We start from the raw sequence: 16,046 nt of genomic DNA on the forward strand, positions 1-16,046 counted from the left end.
TATCACTGTTGTACATATAAATCGGATATCATCAACCAATATTTAAATAGTCATCATGACGTCATTATGATATAATACCGGATGTGTTTTATATGCTAATATTGACGGCAGTGAATCAATGAAGCGTAAACGATAACTCATCAGGTAATCTCATAACGGATTTTGGAGATAGCGAGGTGAGGTCTGTTGTTATTTTTGTTTGCTAATTTTCTAAATGATTGAGTAAGATAAAGGGTTTATGATAAACAGAACTTGCAGGTAAGATATTTTATGGGTTACTTTACACGTTTCTGGACTACAACTGTGTTTTTTTTTTTAAATTATGGTCCAAATCTTTCTTGTTATTTGGCAGCGACGACCTGTTCTGGTTGATTTAAGATTGTTACTAAAAACACGTACCCATCAGTGGTAGGTAACAAATAGTCGGGTCTAGTATTTCACAAGTTTTTAATATGTAGCTTTCTGTTGATGTTGGTTGTTGAAAACTAGCAATAGGTTTAATTCGCTTTATTCTTTGTTGCCGAATCTGACTAGCCTACTGTATTTCATTTTTATACACCAAAACAACAAGGTAAGTAGGTTCCTGACCCTCGTTGTATTGTATTAATTGTATTGTAGCTGTTCCACCCAATCGACCAATCATTGGACAGCATACTAACAATAATGGGGGATGGGGAATTCTTGAATGTCAATATAATGTGAATACTGTATACAACAAATGGAATAGTTTTATCAATCATTTTTTTAATTATTTCTGATGCTTTTTGTTTGATTACATCTCCTTAAATGTTATTCCTTTCCATCGAATATTTTAATCTGCATAATTATTTTTAAAGAACAAAGACATTTTATTTCTGATGCTTGTGTCATTATACTTGAATAAAACACTAACTTCTAAAATACTACAGGATCTTTTGTTGTTAGCATTGATTAATGTCGTTAAATATTAATTAGACTTTGACAATTACATAATACGACGGTTTAGGCTTAAGTATTTAAAAGATTTAACAATGCCATGAGCAAGATTCGTTGCAATTGATGGCATACAGGTGATGAATTTGGTCTTGTCTACAAAGCAGTTTCCTGGGTTCAAATCCTGTCACATGCAATTACTCTTTTTCTCATATAAATATTCATACAGTATGTTTGTCCTGTTTTAAGTTTAAAATCCTTAGCAATACAGCTAAATGCATATAATAATAATAGTAAATGTTATACTTTTGTACCCAATATAGAAATAAAATATATACAATTTTATATAATATAAAATGTTACAATTTGTGTTACCAGGTAACAAATCATCTTGTCTTATGAGATTGTGGTTTTTTAAGTCAAATGCTCAATTACATATAATCCCAAGGCTTCTTCTTTTTTATCCTATCCGACTTTAAATACAAAATTAGTAGATTATTATTCATGAGTGTTTAATACCTTTTAAAAATGTATCCAAATTAAAAGATAAATGACAGTCATTTACATAATATAGTAGTTAAATTACTAAAAACTATTTTTTTAAATCAAATTAGCATAAGATAAGTAATTTGTTTATAGTGAATCTAAAGAAAAGCCTCATGCAAGCAGATGGTAAAAAATACCATGAATATATCTTTGACATCTATTGGACATGAATAGACGTGTAAGAATCACCAAAGAATTAGTCTAACCATTTTCATCATTGGAAACTCAACATAATGCTAACATACTGTGCAGTAGTTCACACTATTTTCTCCATGTTCACACTTTGCTTTATATGGGAATTAGACGGTGTTCCAGTGTATTTATCTGCTGCATTTAGGAAGAGAAAGAGTGCCGCAAAAAAGCCAGGCTTCAATACTCACAGCTACAGTATCATACTTAACAGGTTGATTTGATTTGAATTTATTACTGTAGGAAAACAAAGTGCATACAAAGTGATAACATAAATTACTGACATTACAAATAAATACATTTATAAAAGATTTTAAAGGATAGCCCAAAAAGCTTATTAGCTTATTTCCATTGGGATCCTAGTGCTGTATCACCATGATGGTTACAGTAACAATTGTTTTGTTCCTTATGTACTGCATATACTGTATACACTGTGTATATATATATATAAATATTTATTAGCATTAGATGAAATTCTAAACCGCCTGGTGATATACTGAAATTTAATTAATTGATTAATTTAGAAACGATATTCTTTGATTAAAATTAAACTGGTTTCAGAGGTTATTTGACATTAAGACACACCCGTATGATAATACTGACTATAACATTGAAAACAAGGCCATCATTTAGAACTTGCTGGTACAGTATTATAGATATGTTCATTATTTTTATTTTATTGACCATATGTTTGTTTTTCATAAACTGAGGTTCAGGATGAGTTTTGTGAGTAGTCTGAGAAAGTTTTCAATTTCAGCAAATTTTTTTATAAAGTTCATAAGCTTAGTAGACTATTGTACATACTTTCCTGAACGAACGATGCCTTATACTTAAAATCTAAAAAATATGTACATGGTATTACCTAATTAGGGTTTGTTTGTCAATTGTAATGTTTGAGTAATTAGTTATGACATGCGGATCAGATCGCATTGAGGTTTCATAAGCTACGTGAACATGTGTAGTATTAATCATTTAAAAAATTAGGTGAATTTTCAGTCTCGCAGGCATACTAATCTTGACATATTTTTCATTCTAATATTATCACCGAGACAGATTCAGGTTTTTCCTGCTTTCTTAGAATAAAATATTAATTATTTTAAAATATTTGTGTGCCTACTACTACTAGTAACAGAATTACATTATAACGAGAGTAAGTGTACTCTAGTCTATTTTTGCGTGCTTTAATAGATTTTATAGAAATTACTGTAAGCCTGTAGACTTCTTATAAACTTAATTGGTCACATGAGATCGTCATCGATCATTAAGTTTGGTATACTGTAGCAAACAAACTAATGGAGAAATAATTCAATCTGCTCGTTCATAATTCCATCAGGGAGGAATCCAGTATACAGTCAGTACTTGATTTAAAGATGGACAGTTGAAATATTTAATAGTAAAATACGTTCATTAGCCTTGAAAAAAAAGATGCAGTAGAGTACTGATGAGTAATAATATTCTACCATTTTTACGTGAAGGGGATGCTTGGTTTCTACTAGAATACAGTTTCCATTTTCTTTTTTATAATATTGTAGATACTGTAACAAACAACATAATTTAAATTGAAAGGATGAGCACATCCCAATACAAGACCTTCACACAATTAATTAATCAATCACTAGTAGCGGATCATCACCAAGTTGTTGTTGGTTGTGATTGCATTAATATGTCTTATGCGACATTCGAATTAGACTTAGTAACAGTATTTTACCAACTCCTCAGGAAGGGATATCTCACCACTGTCGGCACATCTTCAGTGTGGTAAAACTCACAGAGCCAAGAAAGTCCATGACATGGACTTTTTTGGCTGTGTGAGTTTTAATGGACTTTCTTTGCTCTCTGAGTTTTACCGTGCAATCAAGGTAAGACTTCAGAAAGAATTCTTGTGTAATTTTTACCGAGTGAAAGCATTCGCACTGGATTTTTTGGGATACTGTACTAATAGCCTGAGTAAAATTGTTCACAGAAATTATCTTTTTCCACAAGAAACTTATCGTCTTTTCATATTGTGAAATGAGTTAATGTACCAACCAGTCTTTTTTTCACATCAAGTAATATAATTGGAGCTTCTCTAATGGATAAATGATTACTAAAATGGTTTATATGCTGCTACTGTTGTGAATATATCGATCAATATAAGAACATATTGTGTGATTAAATTATAATAGGACAGCGTGTATTTTGTTAATTTACACAAATTAAGTAGATGTAAATACAATTGTCTATCCATTAGATACTATGTAAATCCTATGCTTTAAAATAAATTTGAATAGGATGCCGTTTTAATTTTATGTATCAATAGACAGATCGTTTTCTGATCAAAGCCTACAAAATAAATGAATTAATTTGATTTGGTTGGGATGACCTTTCTTTGATCAATCGCAATATGTCATTTGAACGCTTATTATTTGGAGGATATACTGTAGCACAGTCATTGTTTTTAGGATTCAAGTCAGCACAAATAGAAATAGAAGGTAAACTTACCCCAGTTAAAGTAGTTAGTGACAAAGAATGATATACTATTAAAAATTCCTTATAATATTCATATGATAGATAGCCTATTGTCGTTGACCTCAACCTTGTTCACTTGACCCGGATTTTTTTGTATAGTAAATGGCTATAATCAACAAGCTATGAATGGATTAAAATTAGTGACGTCTTGAACAGTAGTCATTTCTCGTTTAGTACGTAGGTGAGAGGTTTGTTTATTTGTATAGGGTTTAATGTTAATATCATAGACTCATTACTGCATATTTATATAGTCTACAGATTTGGAGGAAATAAAAAGAGTGTGTTGATCGAAGGTTAGTAGCCAATTATGACCGTCCATTTCTAACACTTCTAAAGAACATTAAATATAATACCACTTGGGCCGGCTAGTCTATGCCATGCAATGTTTACATGGATAAACTTGCATAGGCCTTTTTCCCTTCGGACATATAACTCAAAACAAAAAGAAACACAACTTTGAATACCTCCAAGACAGTGGTATTGTCCTGTGAAGTAAGTATGGGTGGGGTTGTCCACATGAGGGTGCAGCAGCATTATCATGTAAAGCAGCACAGATAGCACTAATATGTTTGTGTATTTTTGCTGGTTGAAAAGTTCTCAAGTCTGAATCAGTGGCATAACAGCTATGAGCGCTCACTGGCTAAACCCAGGAGTCCTGTAGGTTATGGGGACCCCTGATAAGGGCCCAAAGAAAACAATAGGCATTCAAATATGTTAAAAAACAAATTTTTTTAAATACCCAAGGCCTCCAGCATTGGAGGACCACTTTTGCTTCCTAAACTGGTTAGTTGTTCATATCTTTAATTTTGGGTTTTTTAAGTGTTTACTACAGTAAAAATATTATTATGCAGTGTTTATTTATAAGAAATATATAATGAACAACTTACAATATTTACAGTCAACTTCAATTGTTTGTTTTGTTTACATTTTGCTATTAAATAAGGAACAGTTTGATTACCGGCTCCATTGTTACTGTTCATACTGTTGTTGGAGAACAGGAAAAAGAGATATTGGCCAGACAATGCATTCTAATTCCTGTAAACTTTGCACTAAATCTCTTACAAGGATCTGTTCTCAGAATTTTCGATTCAATCTTTTTAAATTCAACAGGAACTAAGTACAAACAACAAAAACCTTTCAAATATTATATTTTAAAAGATTCCATTGACATTAAAAGTTGACAAAATTGGGCAAAATATGAAGGCTGAAAACATTATTGTATTTTGTTATGGTTTTATATTATGAACTACTGCAGAAGTGGTATTTCAAATAAAGTTACTATAAAATGAGGATTTTTTTTTGTACTGCAGATTTAGATTATTTTGTTTTTAATTTATAGACATTTTTGTGGACATTTTACAAAAGTAACCACAGACAATGTCCATTATTACAGTTTGGTATTATAATATACATGAACATTATTACAAGAGCTTTTAGCTATCAGTTTTTAATAAGTATGCGATTATGATGTTGGCAGTACACATCCATCAATCCATGTTAATTTACTCTTTATGTTGAAAGGCACCGATGGATTGATATCAATTTCAATTTTATTTCTTTCATGTAAATTACTAGACAAAACTAACTATTGAATCTTTGTCTATAGAAGAGTTTTATCCAAATGTTATCCATATAATAACTCAACGTCTCCTGTAATCAGTTAAAGTAATTCTCTTGTTGTTAACTTAACTCCAAATTATTCTGGTAGGTGTCTCAAGTACAAACTTTCAATTAAAAAAACTAGAAAATACTAGTATATTTAGTTATAATTATTGCAATACTGCAGGCCTACAATACTTAAAATAATGCTATATGTACTTGTTTCTTATAATATCTTGGACCAACGCATCCTGATTTAACATCAATCATCATCATCATCACCACCTAAATCTAATTTATATTATGTTCAATAACAAGAGTGGACTCTAGAGTCTGGTGTGTATATAGTAAACTTCATTGACAATTGTTATTAGATATACTGAAAATGTATGTGTTGAATATTAATTATTAGCTGGAAAATAGCCATTCAGGTATATATTACAGTATACAATTCATTTCAGATGTAGCTCATATTGTATATAAATCAAATTGTGCTGTTTACACTATATAAATTATCTATAAATAATATCAATAAAACATTAATATGTATGTGTTATTGATTGATATTACCATGGAGGAAACTTGTTCATCCATTATATTACCTAGTCTACTGTAGATATGATATTGCACAGATTTTCCTGTTTAATTAAATTTTACAAATTTTATATAGAGTAATTTAAAAAAAGGTTGTATACATTATTGTCTCCATATGGTTTACAAAGATAAGATTTGGATTTTTTTAATTTAGCATTAACTTGCATGTTCAATTCCTAAGAGGCCTGTGTGATCCCAAAGGTTTTTTTTAAAATTGAAATAAAATATTTTGTGTGACTCTGATTTTTGTTTTTCTCCAACAAGGAAGATTCTCCATTATTTGTGTAGTGTAGCTATCAAACACAATCAACAATATTGATATGGAGTTAGCATATCTTACTTGACAGATAAATCTATGAGTTCTCTCCCATGGAGATAAAGCTGTTCATGTTTTTTGTTTTTAGCAAGTTAATGAAACTGTGACAGCCATAGAGGTAGAAATAAGAGACCAAACATTGAGAAATAATATAGTATTTTGAAAATAGTGTTCAGTATGACATCCAACACCACTAACCAACATGATCACTACTGTTACATAGTACTGTATCAAGTATATTCAATATGTTACCAAACACCGGTAAACATAAATGCTACTATAATAATAGTATACCTGTGTAGTATAACATTTTATTCACACAACATGAATATAGCTATACAAGCATTAATAATAGCATGTTTTTGTAAATGATATTAAACAAAAAATGATCATATTATACATTAAAGTATATGTTTGACACCAAATACCATAGGCTCCTACTGTATGTTTGAAAATGCAATTTAACTCTGATAGGGAAATGAATGTGTAAACATAGCATATTTTATGCGTACATTGATACTGCAGTAAACATGTCTGTTCTACGAATCAAGTTCAACACCAATCACTTACTTCCCTAGTTAAAGGTATGAGTTTATATAAACATATCCATTATTCAAATTGATAACAAAACATCAAATATTTGTTAAACCTCATGCAGCAAATATTATTATGCATGCAGTATGTAAAACTGCAGATGAACACCTTTTATTGCAAGGAGTGTTGAGTTTATAGCATATTTACTGTAGACTTGCATTGTGATTGGTTTAAACAAAATCATACCCACTTGAGTGTACAGTATGTGCCAAATAGGAAAAACCAAACAATTTGAATGTAAATAGGGAAAAAAAAGATAGTAAGAAGAAAATTGCTCAATATTGAAAGATCCCCCACCCATCCTTCTTACTAACTCATGTCCTACCATTAGGACTCTTTTCACCCCCAATGTGATAGAACACCACTAGTCATTATGTGCAGTAGTACTTACTGTCACAAATTTAATACAGGATGTAATATTTACAAATAGGATGTCACAAACTTCACAAGTACATAAATATGAGATTAAAATCCTCACTTTCCTTTTTTTAAGTCTTTATATCCGATGTTGTGTGTGGTATATCCTTATAAATACTGTATTTAATATCTCTTAGATACTTAGAGTAGTAATTTCCCCTTCCTTTCTTTTTTCTATTGTCTCCAACAAATTACAACATTTAAATGTTCAACCATGACGTTTGTATTGTATATATTATTTATTAAATTAATTAATGATAATGTTTAAAATACTGTATACTAAATGTTTAGTAATAAAATAATACTTATAGTATAGAAATCAGTTAAATATTTGTATAAAAATTTGAACATTTGAGTTAGTAATAATTGTTATTTGATATTTTGTGGAAAAAATGATTTAATATTTATTTTATCATTAAAATGGCATGTTAATGACTTATTATTATTATAATTGGTACAATAATAATGTTATGCGTAGCCTCAATTAGTCTCAGGGGTGTACTCGAGTCATCATCAACCAGCATAAATGAATGAATCCGATATCAAAGTACTTGCTATTAAAAGTGCTGCCCAGGGCCTGCTTGATATTGGAAGCATGCAAACGTTGTTTTTTACTTTTTATTGAAAATGTATTTTACTGTATTTTTTTTTTTATGTTATAGAATTCTATCAATAGACTCTGAAATACAGCATCATGCTTCTGCACATGCTCAATAATATTATTAATCTGACCATGCCATCCCATGGAAGCTTTCATATATATGATTCATTTTTTGAAAACATTTAGACTGATCTGCATCATATAGTAAACAAGTTTGATTTATATGTGTCCTCTTTTGTGCCTTGGATTCATCTTTTTCATTCTCTGATCCATCTTTTTCATTCACTGATCCATCTTTTTCATTCACTGATCCATCTTTTTCACTCACTGATCCATCTTTTTCACTCTCTGATCCATCTTTTTCACACTATGATCCACTTTTTTCACTCTCTGGTCCATCTTTTTCACTCTGATCCACTTTTTTCACTCTCTGATCCACCTTCTTCACACTCTGATCCATCTTTTTCACTCTCTGATCCATCTTTTTCACTCTCTGATCCATCTTTTTCACTCTCTGATCCATTTTTTTCACACTCTGATCCATCTTTTTCACTCTCTAATCCACCTTCTTCACTTTGATCCATCTTTTTCATTCTCTGATCCATCTTTTTCACTCTCTCATCCATCTTTGTCATCCCATGATATATCTTTTTCCACTCTGATTCATCATACATGTTTTTCTATTGATTTTGAGACAAAATACCTTGCCTATTTTCTTTAAAATGTGCAATACTTACAAAATGTGTTTCTTTTCTTTATTGCAGCTTGCTTTTTCAAAAAACAGATGGCAGAACAACAATCAAAATTTAATAGTTTATCTATTAAATAAATATCAACATTGAACATTTATCAAGTTTTCACTTAAAACAAAAAGTGGAAGGAAGTCTAATCCAGAAATATCACATCATCTTTTATAATGAGTGGTTAGTTTTTGTTTTGTTTTGATTTTTCTTGTGCATGTTATTTTTAAAGATCATTCCAGGAATAGAAAATGTCATGCAACTCATAAAGTAGTGTACACATTAAGGCTGGGACACCAAAAAAAAGTTTGATTTATTTTATGATTAACAAAATATAAATCAAGGCAAACAGTAACAGATACAGTATTTTATTTCCTCATGTGTATTATTCTTTTTTTTTAGTTAATGAAAATTTATGAATTATTTTTTGGATGTGAAAACCAATGATTTTCTAAATTTTAATTATATATCCTCCATTTGTATGATGAAAATATTTCCTGATTAGACTCACTTGAAATTTATGGCTTCTCATTTTTTCATTTATTCTATTCTTCTACTTTGGAATAAATATCATGTTTTTAATTATTAGAAGACATGTTTTAATTGCTGACGTGTTTCATCAAAAGAAAAACGTCAAAACAAGTCAATTGCAACTACAGCACAAATTCTGTGACTAAAGGATCTGAAACCATACAATTGATTGAAAAAAACTTTACAGATTCTGCCAAAGAATTATTTTTCAGTTCAGGGGGTTTTCTATCTCTTTGCATTTTATCAAAAACTACAAATATATCAATAACGAAAACAGAACAAGAATATAACTTGATAATGATGAAATACTAACCATGTGATCAATAATAGTTAAATTTTACTGGTAGTGGTAGGCTACTATTATTATATGGCATCGTTTCAGGCCATATTTATATATTCTACTATATTACATTATCTACTGCATGACATACAATTGTAGATTACTTTTTTCCAGCAATTAGAAGAAAATACAACATACCTTGAATTTTCGACATATAACTTTTTCTATAATTCCGTTATATTTTTTAGACTTTTTACAAGAGATTACTACCACAGTGGTTGCATGTACTACAGTATGTTTAAACAATGGCGTTTGCAATGCTGATGGATCATGCACTTGTTTGCCAGGATATTATGGAGAGAATTGCCAGAATATAGGTTTGTAATCCTAATTTTTACAGTAATTTAGTCTTCCTTATACTGTATACCTTGGCAAAAGAATTTGTTTTTTATGGCTCCGAGATCTTTGACACTCATTACAGATAGTACTTCTTTGTCTTTTCAAAATTTGTTTACAATATTGAAATTGGTTTTGTAAACATCATTTTAAAAATATGTTCAGAAATGTGATAGTAATTAGTATTGTTTACAACATTGAAATTAATTTCCTAGTACCTTTTAGCCCTAAGGTAATTAAGATACTAGTGGAGGCACGATTCATATACAACATGGCAGTTTAAAAAGGCGATTACTATAAAATTCAGAATTCATTGTGGGTGCTATGACAGTCATCAACTTAAAAATTACAATATTTCCTTTTACATTGTTTAATTTTATTATTTAATTTTTATTAGGATACAATGGGTACTCGACAATTGGAGCAATTGCTGGAGCAGTAATATGTATTGTATTCCTGTTACTATTAACATGCATGGCTTTTGCAGCACACATACGTGGACCACAAGGTACTAATGGTGAATCTCGATTAACAAGATTAGTTAGTGTTGGTAAGTATAACAAACACAGCATTTTGAATAAATCTTCTTAGTGGGCATGATATTATCGTGGTATTATATATCGACAAATCAGATAATTTCTGATAAAGTAGATACCTTTTGCATGTAGAAAAATAGATTACAAAAGTATTAGGAAAGATGACAGGTAGTTTATTATTTGCAGTATTTAGAGTGCTTTGTGAAGATTTTGTAAGTGCGCCCTCTTTGCTTGATATCTGATACAATCATATATTAATGGTGGGCCCTCTATAGATTCAAAAGTATTCTGAATAGGCTGTAGGAATTCTATGGCAATTCTTACTTTATTAACCTAATTAGCACATTTCTCAATGTAATAAATAGAAAAAAAAAGTTTTAAAACTGGGGTGTTTTTTTTGTGTTTTTTTTGCAGAGGCACGTGGTAATTCATTTGATGAAAGTTCAGTGCTAGCTCGAAATGACTTCCCTCCAGAATACGCAGACGTTGTGAGTACTGGTAGAGGACGTCGTTTTAGTAGTTTCAAACTAGGCAGTCGTACGAACTCAATTGATGAGGGCGAACCAAGATCGCCACCTCCTATGTATGAAATTGTTATATTTGGTAAAAAAAGGAGATTCTCTTTCCGCCGTGGATCAAAATCTCAAAAGTCTTCTGATTTTCCTGAACAAAATATGGATACCAAAGATTGTATTATAGAAGAAGTAAATGAAAAATATGGTGATGATGTTTTTGTGAATGAAACGGTTGGGAGGACAGAACCAGCATCGACCGAGTCTCAAAATAGACCTAATTCGAACTCACCGCTTACAGCGGTAGAAACAAGTTCACCAGTAGAAAGTGGTTCAACAGCAGAGCCTAGCTCACCAGTAGAGACTAGTTTACCAGAGAATATACAGCAGTCTGTTACTTATGAAGTGAATACAAAATTAGAGGACACTATTGAAAATGTAGCAAACGTAACAGATGAACAACAGAGACACCGACAAAAACATGAAGATAATGTTAAACAAGATGAAAGACTTGGCATAGAAACTTCTTGATAAAATGCAATTATATTTTCTGCTTGTATATATTAAATATTAAGAATTTATTCTCACCTTTTGCTTCAAAGTAATTTGAAATTTTATATGCATATTTATATTTAAAAATGTATAAACAAATATAGATAAAAAAAAAGTTTTGTAATTTTTTTTTATGTTTCGTGGTTTTAGTAATCTGCTTTTTTTTCTTTCTATTTGTATGTATATGGATATTTATTTTATTTTTCGATTAGCGTGCTACATAATTAACTTGCGTTACACACCATCCAAACCACTCATATCCTAAAAGATCACATGAGTGGCTAAAAGTTTTGTAAGATTTTGAATTCATATTGCAAAATAATAATTCAACGCTATTTGTCTACAGAATGTGCTTTTTCAGTTTGGTAATGATTTAATATGTCTCCTATTGTATATATTTGCTGATCAGTAAAAAAATGGTATTTTGCACTAAATATTCTTTTGAGATATAGGTGTAAATATATTAAGTTAAATAAATTGTGTAGTTATATATTTTTGTTATGTGTTGATTTTCAGAATGTGCACAAGAAAGTAAAAAAACATTTTCTACCTTTACCCCTCTTGAAATAAACGTTAATAAACACATAATTAAGTTTTGTTGGTGTTATTGAAATCTTTGAATATCTAGCCTACACCCAAAATGACAGAATTTAACGTTCTTTTGTGGGTCTAAGTTTTCTAGACATCCTCCTTTGGTGTTTAGCTGAGATTTCCACAAGATGACCATGGTAATTGCGCAAACGAAATTTAATTGTTAGTTTATGGATATGTTCAATAATATTTTGTGGGTAATAATTACACCTTGAGATGGTCTTTTCTTACATGCCTTCCTGAAGTTGATCCAATTCGTGCTGTCGGTCTCGTGGTCTGTGGCAAATTAAGCATTCTCAATTGTTTTGTACTTTTAGACTACATTTGATAATTAATTACTTACTCATACTGCATTGTGCTAATCGGCATAGAATTTCATAACTCTTTAAAAAGTGCTTTACACCTTTCATTTTGTTATTGAAAATTGATGAATTACTTATATCTGGCCTTGTTCTGATTAACTTGTTGTTATCATAACATTTTGATATTATTGTTTTCAGAAATATTCAATGACAGGAATACAATGGCGTCAATGAGATTACATAACACTGGCGATTTTTACAGAATGTCTTCTGTAATGTGCGGCGTTCAAAACATGATTAAGTGCGGTGCGGTACTGTGTCAGGCCTACGAACCTGTATAAAATTAAACTCTCTCTCTTTTTTTTAACCTCTTATTTTTCAAAATTGTTTATCACTTATTTTTCAAAATTGTTTATCTCTTATTTTTTCAAAATTGTTTATGAGTAAGATTTTATAGTACTGTATAGCTATGATTTTAATGTTTGTGTAAAAAATGGGAAATCACCGTATATTTCCTATGCTTAACACTGACGTCTGAGATACAAGTAATTGTTGGCCCGTACCAGACTTTAAGACTGCTCTATGATCTGACGCATAAATAGACCTACATACATTATAATCCCGTTTAATTTCTTGTTTTCAATAATTTTATTTAATACGTAAATGAATTGAAAGTTTTAACACCACACACTATTATCATACGTGTTGCGCGTTCAAATACTGATAGCGTCAAAATGGAACGGACTTTGTACGCGCTCGTTGACTTTGTCACGAGGCATTTCGTGACTTTGAAATGTATAAATTATCCAATTGTCGTTAGTAATGTCCTAATCCGTTTGTGCTTTATCGGATTATCTATTGTTATAGATTTATATGATAGTCCTTAAAATTAAATATTTCATTATGAATCACCAGTAATGTCCCACTTTACCGATTCCTTTTGCTTTTTTTCTCTCTCTTTTTTTTCACTATGCACTTGCTTATACCAAGTTTGATTAAATATTGTTGTTGATTGACTTGACCTTGAGCATTTGATTTCATACAACCCGCAAATGCGAGGAGAAAACTTCATTGAACTCGTTAGAGGTCTACGTGGCTAAACACACTAACCTGGGTTCACTGCTCCAATTGATAAACAACTTCAAATTAACCTTTTATTATTAATACAGTTCCTCGTGGCCTACGTGCGGGCTACGTGCACAATATTTGTTTTAGCATAGTACCGCACTGTGTGAGGCAACAGTTGAATAATCATAGGTATAATCTTCTGATGCGATAAACAAAAAATATTTACAACAACGCAAATATGTTCTTGTTAAGAATATATTTCTATGTTCTATCTTTTTATATTGAGAATAGGCCTATTTACGTTTAAGATAGACCTCTTCTTTTGTGATCTCTGAAGGCGTTTATACCGATAGTAAACATCTATTATGGATAATTAAAGTGTTGAATGTTTGATTCCGACCGCTATGTGTTTCTTTTGATTGGTTGATTCAACAATATTAAATCTTTCAAATTGTACACGAATGTAAACTGAACTTTAAACATACATCCTCTAATAAAGTTTACTCAATGAAATGCTCCTGATAGTAAACATCACGTGTGTAAACAGTGAATAATCATAAAACGATAAATTATGAATGAAAATCAATGATGTGTTTATTAATTATTAACTATATTCACGATTGTTTATTTGAATTGATTGCTTTAAGACTTATAAGAAATCTGTTACGAATGATTCAACACTTGGTCTTTATTTCTGTAACTTCTTCATAAGAAAAATTATGTATTAAATAAATGCCTACTTGCTAAAATGTTAAATCACAAAGTAAGAAATCATGCCAAGCTGAAATTTAGGAAAAAATTGGGGAAATTTGATATTTATTTTCCTATTACAAAAAAACAATATACTCAACACGCTCAAATAACTGTATATGGCAAGTCTTTGACGTCGCCCTTGAAATGATGACGTCATGGGTAATAAAATGTCATCGTGGGATGACGTCATAATTCAAAGCCTCCTTCCCTAATCCACTTAATCCATGTGTTTTATTTTCTCCTTGTACTGTAATTGCTGTTACTATGGGAGATGAAAACTGTTGAAATTTGTACAGTTTTTCTACATTGTACTTTTCATTTTCTTCTGAAGGATATTATTAATTTATTGCGCAAAGATGTCCCTGATGCATTTTGTTTATCCACGGATTCTTGGACAAGGTTGAGGTTTTCTTGAAATTGTCCTCAAGGTCACTCCGCTGACCCACAAACGGACGTTACTTTCCCGTCAGGTCAACATTTCGAAACATTTATTTTAAAATCTCGTGAGGTTTTGTATGTTGATTAGATGTATTTTGTTAATAAAATTATCAATATTGTTATATAATGTTATTGTTAAGCCGACAGTCTGACAGTTGTTAAGGCAATTAAGAATACTGTAAACACATTATTGTGTAAGGTTTTGTTAGATCTCCAGAAGCTGAATGACATAGCTTGTCATTGTACTTCACCTTGTCTAATTGGACAAACTATTTCAGCGTTATGTCCTCTAGAAAATTTCAAAGGTTACCATCAACATAATTAATCATAACTCATGGGTTTTAAATAGGGTAAGCATTGACTGAAGAATTTGATTTCTAGAATTGTTTATTTGATCATATTCCCATTTTTTCATAAGGTGTCTAGTCTAGGAGGATTAAAATGCCCATGTTGGAGTGATCTTCCCCGTCATCCCTATTGAATTGCACATGATGAAACCAGGGAGTTGATAGAAACTCCCTGATGAAACATAACTAACTTTTTCGTTTCAAATTATGTAAGATAAAACATTTTTCGAGTGAAAAAATCATAAACTGTTGACTTTTACCAAATGTAAAATGTTAGTTCAGTTTTAGATCATTTTCAAATCAACTTCTTCTAGTTTGATGTGAACGCCAATCAGGTATTTTATTTTTCGGTGACCTTTTGTGATTATTTCAATCTTTTGTCCACCATTTGTATTGTTCTACCATTGTAAAGTCCTGAAGTTTGCCTGATTACATAATAGGCCCAAATCATGACAATGTCACGGTTAAGACCTTGACAATGGAAGTTGCTGTTATGCAAAACCAGGTACTGTACTGCAATGTTAAAAGTAGCTATATTGCAACCATTTTATACAATTATTTATCTTTGACAGTTTTTGTAATGAATGCGGAAACAGATTTTTAAAATGGTTAACCTGGAATGAATTCAGTTAGGTTTTTCTCAGTTTTTAAATATTTATAAAGCATTTTTTGCATGTGTAACTTATACTTCTTATATACTTATACTGTATCATTTATATTTTTT

At 30.6% G+C, this 16,046-nt stretch overlaps 1 protein-coding gene across 3 annotated transcripts; it reads left to right on the top strand.

Annotated features, from left to right (window-relative positions):
- Nucleotides 1-15: 15 nt before the first annotated feature.
- On the top strand, nucleotides 16-12,313 carry LOC144855988 (uncharacterized). Of its 3 annotated transcripts, none has more exons than XM_078713961.1 (5): nucleotides 16-258; nucleotides 9,041-9,199; nucleotides 10,076-10,204; nucleotides 10,621-10,773; nucleotides 11,174-12,313. In XM_078713961.1, exons 2-5 carry the CDS (start codon nucleotides 9,193-9,195, stop codon nucleotides 11,800-11,802), a joined length of 918 nt encoding a protein of 305 aa, XP_078570087.1. In that variant the 5' UTR covers nucleotides 16-258; nucleotides 9,041-9,192; the 3' UTR covers nucleotides 11,803-12,313. The 3 variants fall into 3 exon arrangements, with proteins under 3 accessions (XP_078570087.1, XP_078570088.1, XP_078570089.1); XM_078713962.1 differs by having other exon boundaries at nucleotides 78-176; XM_078713963.1 differs by having other exon boundaries at nucleotides 170-181.
- The last annotated feature ends 3,733 nt before the right edge of the window (nucleotides 12,314-16,046 follow it).

This window comes from Antedon bifida, chromosome 11, assembly GCF_963402885.1.
Source record: "Antedon bifida chromosome 11, ecAntBifi1.1, whole genome shotgun sequence".
Taxonomy (NCBI): Eukaryota; Metazoa; Echinodermata; class Crinoidea; order Comatulida; family Antedonidae; genus Antedon; species Antedon bifida.

Bases quoted from the DNA above. Each gene is read 5' to 3' on its own strand.
- LOC144855988 (XM_078713961.1), top strand. The intron at 10,205-10,620 runs GTTTGTAATCCT...AATTTTTATTAG, and splicing joins AGAGAATTGCCAGAATATAG to GATACAATGGGTACTCGACA. The intron at 10,774-11,173 runs GTAAGTATAACA...TTTTTTTTGCAG, and splicing joins AACAAGATTAGTTAGTGTTG to AGGCACGTGGTAATTCATTT.